Source organism: Kogia breviceps, chromosome 8, assembly GCF_026419965.1.
Source record: "Kogia breviceps isolate mKogBre1 chromosome 8, mKogBre1 haplotype 1, whole genome shotgun sequence".
Taxonomy (NCBI): Eukaryota; Metazoa; Chordata; class Mammalia; order Artiodactyla; family Physeteridae; genus Kogia; species Kogia breviceps.
The window spans coordinates 117510423-117523151 of record NC_081317.1 but is presented as its reverse complement, the minus strand read 5'-3'; the positions used below and the strand labels follow the sequence as shown (position 1 = coordinate 117523151).

The 12729-nt window shown below is 37.4% G+C and overlaps 1 protein-coding gene across 1 annotated transcript in view; it reads left to right on the top strand.

Moving 5' to 3' along the window:
- Positions 1-12729, top strand: part of ANXA10 (annexin A10) — a 41626-nt gene that overhangs the window by 20671 nt on the left and 8226 nt on the right. The window contains exons 4-6 of the mRNA XM_059070963.1: positions 3742-3855; positions 5736-5826; positions 6843-6922. Of these exons, the coding sequence (XP_058926946.1) occupies positions 3742-3855; positions 5736-5826; positions 6843-6922 (285 nt within the window). The remainder of the gene's footprint in view (positions 1-3741; positions 3856-5735; positions 5827-6842; positions 6923-12729) is intronic.

The following is a 12729-nucleotide window of genomic DNA, read 5'->3' as shown; positions in this document are numbered from 1 at the left end:
CCAGCAGTTATTATTTGTAGACTTTTTGACGATGGCATAATTCAAAAAGATACATGCACCCCAATGTTCACTGCAGCACTATTTACAATAGCCAAATCATCGAAGTAAACTAAATGTCCATCGACAGATGAATGGATAAAGATGTTGTACATATATACAGTGGAATATTACTCAGCCATGAAAGGGAATGAAATAATGCCATTTGCAGCAACATGGATGGACCTAGAAATAATTATACTAAGTGAAGTAAAACAGAAAGAGAAAGACAAATATATGATATCACTTACATGTGGAATCTAAAATATGACACAAATGAACTTATTTACAAAACAGAAACAGACTGACAGCATAGAGAATAGACTTGTGATTGCCAAGGTTGGAAAGGGAGGGATAAATTAGGAGTATAGGATTAACAGACACACACTACTATATAGAGAATAGATAAACAACAAGGACCTACTGTATAGCAGAGGGAACTCTACTCAATATTTTGTAATAACCTATAAGGGAAAAGAATCTGGAAAAAATTAAAAATATATATATGTGTATAACTGAATCACTTTGCTATACACTTGAAACTAACACAACATTGTAAATCGGCTATATTTCACTTACATATATAGTGTTATAAATGTGTTCATAATATTCTTTTTTCCTTTAATGTCTGTAATATTTATATGTCGCTCTTACTTTGCCAATATTTTTGTATTTTCTATTTTTCTTGTCAGTCTACTTAGAATTTTATTAACATTACTCATCTTTTCAGAAAATTACATTTTGATTTCATTCACAGTTTCTAGTATTTATTAATTTTCAGTTTCACTGATTTCTGATTTTATCCTTATTTCCTTCCTTCTTATTCTGGATTTAATTTACTCTTCCTTTTTCTAGATTTTTTGAGGTGGAAGATTAGGTCATTGATTGTATGTCTCTCTTCTAACATAAATATTTAAAGCTAAACGTGTATCTTCAATCACTATCTTCACTGCATCTCACAAATTTTGACATGTTGCATTTTCACCTTCGTTAAATTAAAAGTATATTCTAACTCCCTTGTGATATATTCTTTGAGATTTGGATCATACAAAGGTGCATTTTAAAATTTCCAAACATTTGGGATTCTCCAGATATATTTTTATGGTTAGTTTGAAGTTAATTTTGTTGTAGTGGGAGAATAAACACCTGTGAGAGGCACATGATGAGCCCTATTGAAGGAAACATCTCAACTACGTGCTGTTCCAACTATGCAAGGTCCTCACCGCTGGGAACGATGTCAGCAGATGTCTAGAGAGAGAGAGATTTTGAGGAATTAGCTCACATGATTACGGAGGCCTGCAAGTCCAAATACACACGGCAGGCCAGCAGAGACTATGGCAGGCTAGAGCCTCAGAGAGGGTAGCTGCTCAGTTCCAAAGGCCGTCTGCTGGTAGGATTCTTGAGGGAAAATCAGTCTTTTTTATAAAGTCTTCAACTGACTGAATGAGACCCACCCACAGTGTGGAGAGTAATCTGCTTTACTCGAAGTCCACTGATTTAAATGTTAATCATCTAAAAAATACCTTCACAGGATGTGGTCCGTATATACCATGGAATACTGCTCAGCCATAAAAAAGAATGAAATCATGCCATTTGCAGCAACATGATATGATAGAGATTGTCATACTAAGTGAAGTAAGTCAGAAAGAGAAAGACAAACACCATATGATATCATTTACATGTGGAATCTAAAATACAACACAAATGACATTATCTATTAAACAGAAACAGACTCACAGACATAGAAAACAGACTTGTGGTTGAGGGGGGTGGAGGAGGGAAGGACTGGGAGTTTGGGATTAGCAGATGCAAACTATTATATATATGATGGATAAACCAAAAGGTCCTACTGTAGAGCACAGGGAACTATATTCAATATCCTGGGATAAACCATAATGGAAAAAAACAGGAAAAAAGAATGTATATACATGTATAACTGAGTCACTTTGCTGTACAGCAGTAATAACACAACACTGTAAAATAGCTATACTTCAATTTAAAAAAAAATTTTTTTAAATACCTTCACAGAAACATCTAGAAGAATGTTTGACCAAATATCCGGGTGCTGTGGCCCATCCACACTGACATAAAATTAACCATCACAAATGGCATCTGAACTCCTATCTCCATGCCACTTGTCCTTCCTTGTGTAACTGTGTCTTGTGTCCTCTGATCCTGTAAGGCCATTCTGATATCTTATCTGAATTCTTAGAACTCTCTTGAACAACTGCTTTAGGATCTTATAAAGTGAAAAATGAAGATCAGAGCCTTCGAAAGCATTAGCTCACATCTTTACTTACGCTACGTCTGGGTTTATGGGATGTTGGTCCTCTTGAAAACAGAGACCCTGTATTATTTTCCTCCAGCTCCTACCACCATGTCTGGGAAAGAGTAGAAATAAACATCCATTGAATACACTACCATCTTTACTTCAAAAAAGATGTACTGAGCTCGTGTGAGCTTGAGAACAAAGCCTTCACAAGCTCAGATGTCCATGTCAGCTTTATCCATTGCTCTCACCTGTCTCCTAATAGCACCTTCAGGACTCTTCGATAAAGGGATTAGAAACAGTCCATGGTGAACAACGAGGGAATTAACTAGACTACCAACTCCATGAGGAAGCGATCTTACAAGTCTTGTATCTACTCCAAGCACCTGCCACAACTCCAGACACCGATTAACTGCTCATTAAACAACTTGCACTGACCTGGGTGAAAATTCAATAGATTCTCTCTGTCACCAATTACCACCTTGTGGATGATGCTTTTATTTGTTAATAAAGAAAACCCACAGTATAGGAAACGTGCTGCCAGATTATACTAAATAAAATGAAAATTATGACTATTTCGTTTTTATTGGAACAAAGCTTATTTATTATGCCTTATTGAATTATATTATTGAACCAAGTCAGAACTAAAATGTTGTGTATTTCAACATAAAACTGAATATACACTATACATTTTAGCAAGAAATGGTAAATTTTAAATACCTTCCAGATATCTTTGTAACCCTACAAAAAATAAATTGAGCATATATGTTTTTAAACATCCACTCTATGTGAATAAAAGGAAAGTCACATTAAAACGATCAATTTCATGTTCTAGTACCTGTATTTCAAGGCCAAAAATCCAGCACACTTATTTTTCTTTTTAAGCATTTAATTTTCAATATTTTCAGTAAGTATGTTCATGTGACTATTTGAAGAAAGTTCTAAGACTACTTAATTCAGTTATACAAGCTTTTTGGCAATAGTATAACCAGAAACTCTTTGCTAAAAGACATTGCTATAATGATAAAATAAAATGCCTATTTTCTTTAAGGACTTTCTTTCATTAATTCCACACAAGAAAACTAAGCACTCGCAACTAAAATGCTTTCAGGTTTCAAATTTTATTTATTTTCATAATGAGATGAGAAGAGGGTCGGGTTGGGATTAGGGAAGGAGTAGCCTTCTGTGTTTACGTGACTAGAATATCCATACAGATGGTGTTTCATGCAGAGATGTCATCACATCAGTCATTTTCAAACTCTCAAGTCCACGATCTCGTGTTATCCACATACACACGTGTGAACTAAAACCAGACTAGTTATTATGTGAAGTGATGTGGAAAAGGAAATCGTACTAGAAGACTTTCTGCAATTATCCCATTTCTCTCATAAAATTGGTAAGCGATATAATGAAGGTATTTGTTTTTCCCTCCACAGGACCTGGTTAGTGACCTGAAGGAGAAGCTTTCCGATCACTTCAAGGAAGTCATGGTGGGCCTCATGTACCCACCGCCCTCCTACGATGCCCACGAGCTCTGGCACGCCATGAAGGTAGAGGTCGGACGCGAAAATATTTCCATAGTGTGGGACCTGCCCTATGATGCTGCTATGTGTGATCAGGGAGGGGAGGGAAATTCTGCGCAAAGAAGAAACAAAAGGAATGCTGGGGGGGTGTCAGGAAAGGGGGGACCTCCAGAGCCCAGTGGTGGGATCAGTTGATTCTCCTGTTGTGCAAACTCAGACCCACCAACCCTGCTCTGTGCCAACCTGCCAAAAGGAAAGCTTCCAGGGCTGTTTGGATTTGTCTCTCCCCAGTATATCTTCATACATTAAGAGGATATACTACAATTCATGTGAATCTCTTTACACTGTGGTATAAATTGGGCTCATAAAGTAATGAGTCAGCAGTAATACTGAGTCAGAGACAAAATATAGATGACATCTTTATTTTTGTGACCCTAAATTAATCCTTTACAAAAACTATTGCTCAAATGTAGCAAAATGTTACTTCTGAAGGATTAGAACAATTCTTTCTTACAGGAAAGAAATTAACTACAGATTTGTTAGAGGTTTGTTGGCTAGGGATGGGGGACAAATGGCTTTTCACATCTTTCCAAATGCTTATATGAAACACCTGCAGAGCTGCTGCAATCATTCCAATACAATGCCTGCCAATGACCTGATTACCCTGGTCTGGGAACAATGTGTGACTCGAAAAGGGAAAGGGAAAAAAATTACAGAACCTGGATCCTGGCCATCATATTTGTAGATCAGAATAAGCCTTATGTAAAATATGAATTTCAACTAATTTTTTTTTTACAATTCCATATGTGGAATTTACTCAATTAAAATTCTGCGAGTAGATATGAATCTCAAGAGTACTGAATTTTTTTTTACTATTTTTAAAAAAATTTTTCTTGGAGTCTAGTTGATTTACACTGTTGTGTTAGTTTCAGGTGTACAGCAAAGTGAATCAGTTATACATGTGCATACATCCACTCCGCTCTTATTTGTTGTTTTAGATTCGTTTCCCATTGAGCCCATTACAGAGTATTGAGTGTTGCACCATGTCAATCCCTACCTCTTGCAAAATGATGTGAAGTAAGTCCTATGTTACTGTTTAGGTGAAACTGCTACATTGTATCGGTGTCTCATAGAATGGAAAGGATTTCTGAAGCTTTCTGAAAAAGATGTGCTGTCTTTAAAATCACCATCAGAGGGCTTCCCTGGTGGCGCAGTGGTTGAGAATCCGCCTGCCGATGCAGGGGTCACGGGTTCGTGCCCCGGTCCGGGAAGATCCCACATGCCGCGGAGCACCTAAGCCCGTGAGCCGTGGCCGCTGAGCCTGCGCGTCCGGAGCCTGTGCTCCGCAACGGGAGAGGCCACAGCAGTGAGAGGCCCGCATACAGCAAAAATAAATAAATAAATAAAATAAAATAAAATAAAATCACCATCAGAGAAGAGTGTATGCCTATGGCTGAAAGAGACTACAGAAAGTACCCAGTCCAAATGTTTAGGCAAACGGTGCCGAAGTGCACAACCGGGGAGAGGCAGGGAGACGTCTCTGAAAACATCTTTGCAAAATTACAGACCCAGGATCAACTTCGAGCTTGCCCAAGAATTGATATTCTAGCAGGAAAAGAATCAGTGTCATGAGCGTTGCTTAAACATCTCTTCCCACATTATTTAGAAATGCCCATGCTGTTTTGCTCTATGAAGGAACAGAATTTCAGATAATATTATCTTCTTGGGACCAAACAGCTAGTAAGTAGCAGAGGTAGACTGAACTGGGCCTCTCTTTATCCCAAACATACTTCCTTGCCCTCTGCCACCTCTCAGAACACCAGGGAGACTGTATCCCTTTACTGCACAGACTGCACCGTTATTTCCAGCACAGATGCCTTTATATTTCTCTCGCTCTGTCTTTCCAGGGAGCAGGCACTGATGAAAATTGCCTCATTGATATACTAGCTTCAAGAACAAACGGAGAAATTTTCCAGATGCGAGAAGCCTACTATTTGCGTAAGGAAATAACACATTTGTACATATGTTTTACACTCATATAAACTTTATATTTTTCCAATAACACGTAAAATGGTCCAGTTTATGTATTTTAAAGAATTTTCTAAGACACTCATATGTGAAATACCACTCACTCAAGACTAATTAATTCACTAGGTAGAATCGATGATTAGGGTACTAAAAATGAAACAGTTCCCTAGACAATCAAGTGAAGCGGACTTTCCAGGAAAATAATTACTAGTTTCTATGAGGTGGGTGTTTACATTAGGACAGCAAGTACCTGGCACAGTGGCTCAGGGAGCATCGTATCTCTTACCTAGGAGGGACCAGGTATAAAGACAGAACGAAGCAAAGTGCGATGATCGCTCAGCGAATTCTGCAAATACGGGCAACTACTTCAACTTACATAAACCTCTTAATCACTGAGATCCACCGCAGAATCAGGTTTTTACGCATTTTAAAAGTGGAAAGGTTAACTCTTTTCATTTTTAAAAAGGCTTAATGCCTTAAGTTCCATTGCGTCATGTATTATGTGACATTGAATTGTCAAGAAAATGTTCCAAACAATCAGCTCTATTGCATTCAAACAAAAACAAGACTTTCCCAAGGGGAGTGAAGTAAGACCCTTCACTGAAAATATTAAGACAGGACAAAGACTTGGGGAAAGCTGGGCTGCGCAGTGCGCTAAGGAAAGAGAAGGCAGAATTCTGAATTCTAAAGATTGCAGAATGCGAAGTGATTCTCAATGTTGTTTTTCAGTTTGGGAATAGACATAGTATTTTTTTTTTTAAGAAAACCGAGCTGGGCCTATGTTACCATTGCTGTCAAATTACTTGGGCGGACTGTTTATTGGCTTCATGTGAGTAGAACGTGGTAAAAGACAAAGAAGTGTCAGCAGATTAGAAGTCTCCTCACTTTGCACACATAACGGGGGAAGTAGCGCTGACCTAGGCAAGCACAGCGATATGTGGTTCTATCATAAACCAACCCTCCGACATGGGCGTTCTCGTACCCAGAATACAGCCGCGACCTGCAGGAGGACATTTACTCAGAGACCTCGGGACACTTCAGAGATACGCTGGTGAACTTGGTCCAGGTATGAAACTCCAAAATTCACACCATTTTGCACTATTTTAAAAAATAGGTATGTTTCGTTTTCAAAAAATAGGACAGAAAACTCCAGTTTACCCCAGTTTAACAGTGAATTCTGTACAATAACAAGTACTGAATGCCAGCTAAATTCAAGGCACTATGATAGAAACTTGGGTTGGATATGGAAACAAACAAATACGAATAAGACACCATCTCTGTTCTCAAAACAATCTACTATAAGTAAAATGATTATAATTATCAATAAATGCATAAATAATTATATATTACAAGGGTGTTAACAGATTTAAAATACTACGGTTACAATTCGTAGAATGAGAACATCGCCTAAGGCCCCAGGGACCCAGGACCACACCAACAGGTGAATAGTCAGAATCACCAGAGGAGAGTCCAGTATACATAAGGATCCAGGAGCCTCACTCATGACTTTAAATTAGGAGAATCTGGATTACTGAAAATAAAAACTAGTTTTCCCTTCTTACCATCTCTTTATTTCTGTAATTCCATCTTCTCCTTGAGTTTGTGTTGACCAAATCAATCAGACACACCCTCAGTACCTGATGAAGTGATGCAGGAAACGGGAGAGAGGATTCAGCAGGAAACAAGGGGCTTGAATTTACGCAAGAAAAGCTATTTCGGTTCTTCTGTGTTATCACTCAGATTGTTGACTAGCCATCTTCTAGCAGGGAGAGCAGTGGATGGAACTCTTGATGTTCCAGCCCAGGTTATAGAACTTATAGAATGAAAGAAAACAAGGGAACATCGGGTCAGGAAAAAAATACAGAAAATCTCCCAACCACTCCAGAAAATAGACCCACAGCCATATGCTAATTTTTCTTTCTGAAATTGCAGGTTCAAACTTTTACCTAGAGAGTTCTTTTTTATTTAATTCTACAAAGTTTCTTTACAAAAATGAACAACTTTATTTCTCAAGTTAAAGTACTGTATTACTTTACACAGGAAAGATAAAAATTAAGAATTCTTTCTACCCTGTCTAGAACTAGTCTATATACAGAAAATAGTTTAAAGGAGAAAATAATTATTGATAATGATTTTTTTTCCTTTAAAATACCAATGGCAGTGTGCAAATTTAAGTGACTACTTCATTTTCCTTCTTTTCTGATTGGGCAATTTTGCTATCTTCCTCATCCGGGGTGGATTAACACATCCAATCAAACACAGGAGGTGTGGTTTCTTTAATGTGTGTTTATTGTGATTAAAAACTTTATACTGTACTTCACAATAGTCTCTATAATTTAAGAATGAATAAATATATCAGCCAGATTAGAACACAAACTAACAATTCCATTCATTGCCAGGCAACAAGGATTTTAAATATTTTTAACCTTTTTTTGTGCCCAAGTTATTGTCAGTTTTGAATTAGGAATAAAGAAATCCAAAAGGAAAGATTCCAGAGGAAGCAAGTATTAGCTGCCCCAGACAGAGGAGAGATTGGTGACTAGGGCTGGTTGGATTTCTTCATATTGTTCAACTGAAAAAACTGGCATAGTACTAAACAAATCTATTGACCTTTCAATTAAAGTAAAAATTCTATTTGTAAAAACAAAATCAAGAATTTGCTTTCTTGTTTAATTTGGTTTGCTGTGGTTTAATTTGGATGTGCATGGCATGGCCGCATAGTGCATAAAACTGCCTGTATCAATTCATCAAGTGCTATTCTGAAGATTCTAATCTTTGGGATGAGAACATCAATAGAGAATAGATATCGTCCAACTTGAGACTTCTGTGTAAGGTGTTGTAGAAATAAGCTTATTTAAATTTGTGACAGAAGTTGAGTCATTATAGGAAAAAAGTTTTTAATAATCATTATTAATATTAAAAATAATGTTACCTGGCAACATGTCAATTGAAAATTTTCTAACTTTTCAACCTTGTACGATTAATTAAAACATTCTCTCAATTTAGAAGAGTCTTCATCTTTTGGTTTTCTAGGACTGATGCTCCATAATGTAAATTAAAACAACAGTTTCCAGTGAGAAATTTGTGTTGGCATTAGTACTGCCCCTAATAAAACCAAAAGTCCTATTATAAATCCATGAGTTGCATCTTAATAGCAAACACGTTTTTACTTTCTTAGTATCCAAAAAGAAATTTATTTCAATTTATTAAAGAAATATATAAGCTTTCTAGTAAGACAAAAAATATATTTCATCAGGACTATTTTGCATTCCACTAGGCCTATATCACAGTCCAGCCTCTGGACTGAAGAGAAAAGAAATTTGGCTTCTTTTCTCTCCCACCCGCGGTTGATCCCCAGCACATCCCATAATAACAAGAATCTGTTTTGTAAATAAGTTCATTTGTATCATGTTTTAGATTCTACATATAAGCGCTACATGGTATTTCTCTTTCTCTATCTGACTTACTTCACTTAGTATGATAATCTCTAGGTCCATCCATGTTGCTGCAAATGGCATTATTTCATTCTTTTTTATGGCTGAGTAGTATTCCATTGTATGTATGGACCACATCTTTATCCATTCCTCTGCTGATGGACGTTTAGGTTGCTCCCATGTCCTGGCTATTGTAAACAGTGCTGCTATGAACATAGGGGTGCAGGGATCTTTTCAATATGTGTATGTGTATAACTGAATCACTTTGCTATACACCTAAAACTAACCCAACATTGTAAATCAACACTACTTCAAAAAAGATTTTTTTAAGGCAAAAAAATATAACAAGATACCTGCTGGTCTCCATCTCAGAGTCAGATCCCCAGGGGAGCCGACTGGCTGCACCCTGTCCCTGGGAGCTCAGATGGGCTCCGTGGCTGGCCTGACGTTTCACGTCTGCTGAGTGAGAGACGAACCTGAAAACAGCCCCAAGACACCACACCTCCACCTCCACTGTTAAAAGTGATTATTCCCACCTCCAGCCCCATCTGACTGTACTCCAGTTCTACTTCTATTTGGTAACATTCCAACGATCAAGTACTCAAATAACCTCTCACAATCTCTGCACCTCGTCAAAGGTTATGCTACAAACCCCCTAAAAGTAGCTGACAGCCAAGAATCAGGATCGCAGTGTGTATTTATAAAGCAAAGCTCTTACATCTCAGGATAAAACACACAGTTCTGAAAACTAAACTTGAGAGAAAATAAATCACAAGGGGAAAAAAAAAAATCAGTGAACAATATTTTCCCTTGATGTAATAGGGTATCTATCTTATGCACAATTGCAGTTCCTTTTTCCTGAAATTAAACAATAATGCTTTATTTTTGATAGAGTATAAATATGAGGATGTGTATTTGTATATATAATATACAAATATAATATATAATATATATATAATATTGTATATATAATATTATTTGTATAGACACATATTTTTAAAAATACACAATTTATTTTATCACTGGGTTTCACCTAATTTGGATTATGACTTTACAGGATAAAGTATTACTTCTTAAGTTCAATTTTTAGAGTTGGAACTTAAGTGTGTGAGTGTGTTTAATCTTCAGAGCAGTAAAGTTGTCCTTTCCACATAGAATATAAAAATTGATGGTGAAGCAAGACCTAGATTTTATAAGAAGCCACAAGGGAAATTAATGAGGTTTACTTAATGTATTTATAAGGTTTCATAGTATATGCCCCTTAAAATGTAAAACACAAATTACAAGTGTAAGATAATACATATTTCAAAGAAAGCACTTAACTCATAATTGAAAATGGAAGTTAAAAACTTATATTTCAAGACCAGGAGTCCCATGTAATGCTTAGTAAAATGTATAATTTCCCATAGATGTTTAAATATTTTGAAGTCTGACCACTGACTTCTGACTTCTACATTAATGGCTCTTCATTTTGGACCTCCCGGTTTAGGCTTTGGATCAGTAAATTTCCAAGAGTGGAAAAAGATGTAACGTTAACTAGAGAATTGAAGAAGTCCATCACTTCTGACCACTATGTGTGGTGTACACCATTTCAGAGACTCTGTCTAGAAATCTTACAAAAAGAGGTGATGAGTTCCAGCAAAATAACTGAGGGGCACCACTGTCCAAGTTCCTTCTACCCTCCATTTGGGATCCTTATTCTCTCTGCCCCTGTCTCTCTCTATAGATAGATGTTTGATAGATGGTAGATGATAGATACACACCTACATATATAGAGAGATGATAGATACATAGATAGATAGATAATAGATACATAGGTAGATAGATACGTAGATAGATGATAGATACATAGAGAGATAGAGGTAGAGATAGGTAGACAGGTAGATAGATGACAGATAGATAACAGATAGACAGACAGATACTCTGTGTAAAAGAACCAGGTATATATCTATGTATCCTTTTTTTTTTTTTTTTTTTTTTAAGCTGCGTTGGGTCTTTGTTGCTGTGCGCAGGCTTTCTCTACTTGCATCGAGTTGGGGCTACTCTTCGTTGCGGTACGCGGACTTCACATTGCAGTGGCTTCTCTTGCTGCAGAGCACGGGCTCTAGGTGTGCGCATTTCAGTAGTTGTGGCACGCGGGCTCAGTAGTTGTGGCCCGTGGGCTCTAGAGCGCAGGCTCAGTAGTTGTGGTGCACGGGCTTAGTTGCTCCGCGGCTTGTGGGATCTTCCCGGACCAGGGCTCGAACCCGTGTCCCCTGCATTGGCAGGCGGATTCTTCACCACTGCGCCACCAGGGAAGTCCCTCTATGTATCTCTTGCTCTTGGCTCTAAGTCAGCTGTGTGTCCTTGGGTTTATCATTTTGCTTTCTTGAGATTCCAGGTATTTACCCTGCATATTAAAGGAAGTGAACCCGTTCTGCTCCATCCCCTCCCGGGACCCATGTTCTAAAATTCTTCAGCGATTATCACATCCTCCTCCTCCCTCTGCATCTTCACTTTCAGAATCAAAGGAAACACCGCCCACGGCTTTCATCTTTTTGACATCATGAACATTCAGATACACCTCTTTTTTTATGAATTAATAGAGATCGAGGGAATTGGAAGCTTTAAGGTATTCATGAAACATGAAGTGTTTAAACTACTGTCATACTTTCTGGGGAAAAAAAGAGCTTTTAATCTATAAAGAATTTTCCATTCTAATTCTAATTCTAAATTAGAATTTTCCATTCTAATTTTCCATTAGAATTTTCTAATAAGAAAACCACTCAACCAGAACACGTTCTTCTTGAAAAACGAATGCCAATCACTGAACTGACTCACAGCACTTCCTGTGCTTTTATTAAACCAGATTTACAGGAGATCTAATTATCTGTCAAATAATGACATGTTAGTCACTGAGAGATCAATTAGTCCCTATGTGCAAATCACACTGCAGATAAATGTTTCCACAGACAGAAAACATGGAAACTGTCCTCGTCTTGGCTGTCAGGAGTCTCCCGGGGATGTTTCCTCAGACTCATGACCTGAGGCCTCTGGGAATCATCTGTAGCCACTTTGCTCCAGATACTTTCAGCCACATTTTCATTCCTTTAGTTTCTTCCTTTCACGTTTCTATTTTGCCCCTAACCCCAATTCTCATTTATGCCGTTTCTCTGGCATTTACATCACCTACCAGTCTACTGTCTTAGGCTTTTTATATGACAAAATCCACTTGCTGGGAAAAGCTAAATCACACATTAACTGATTCACATTTTTTTAACCTACCAGTCTGCTTAAAGTGCTTTTGGCAATTAACTGAACAAAGAAGTAAACAGAGGGGCAGCATTTCAAGTTAAATGTCCAAAACTCAAATCTCTCACAAAAATTTCAGAACCGCAGAAAATTCTTAAATATTTCTCACAAACTTTGCATGCGCAGGTGTTTACTTAGCTACATCGTT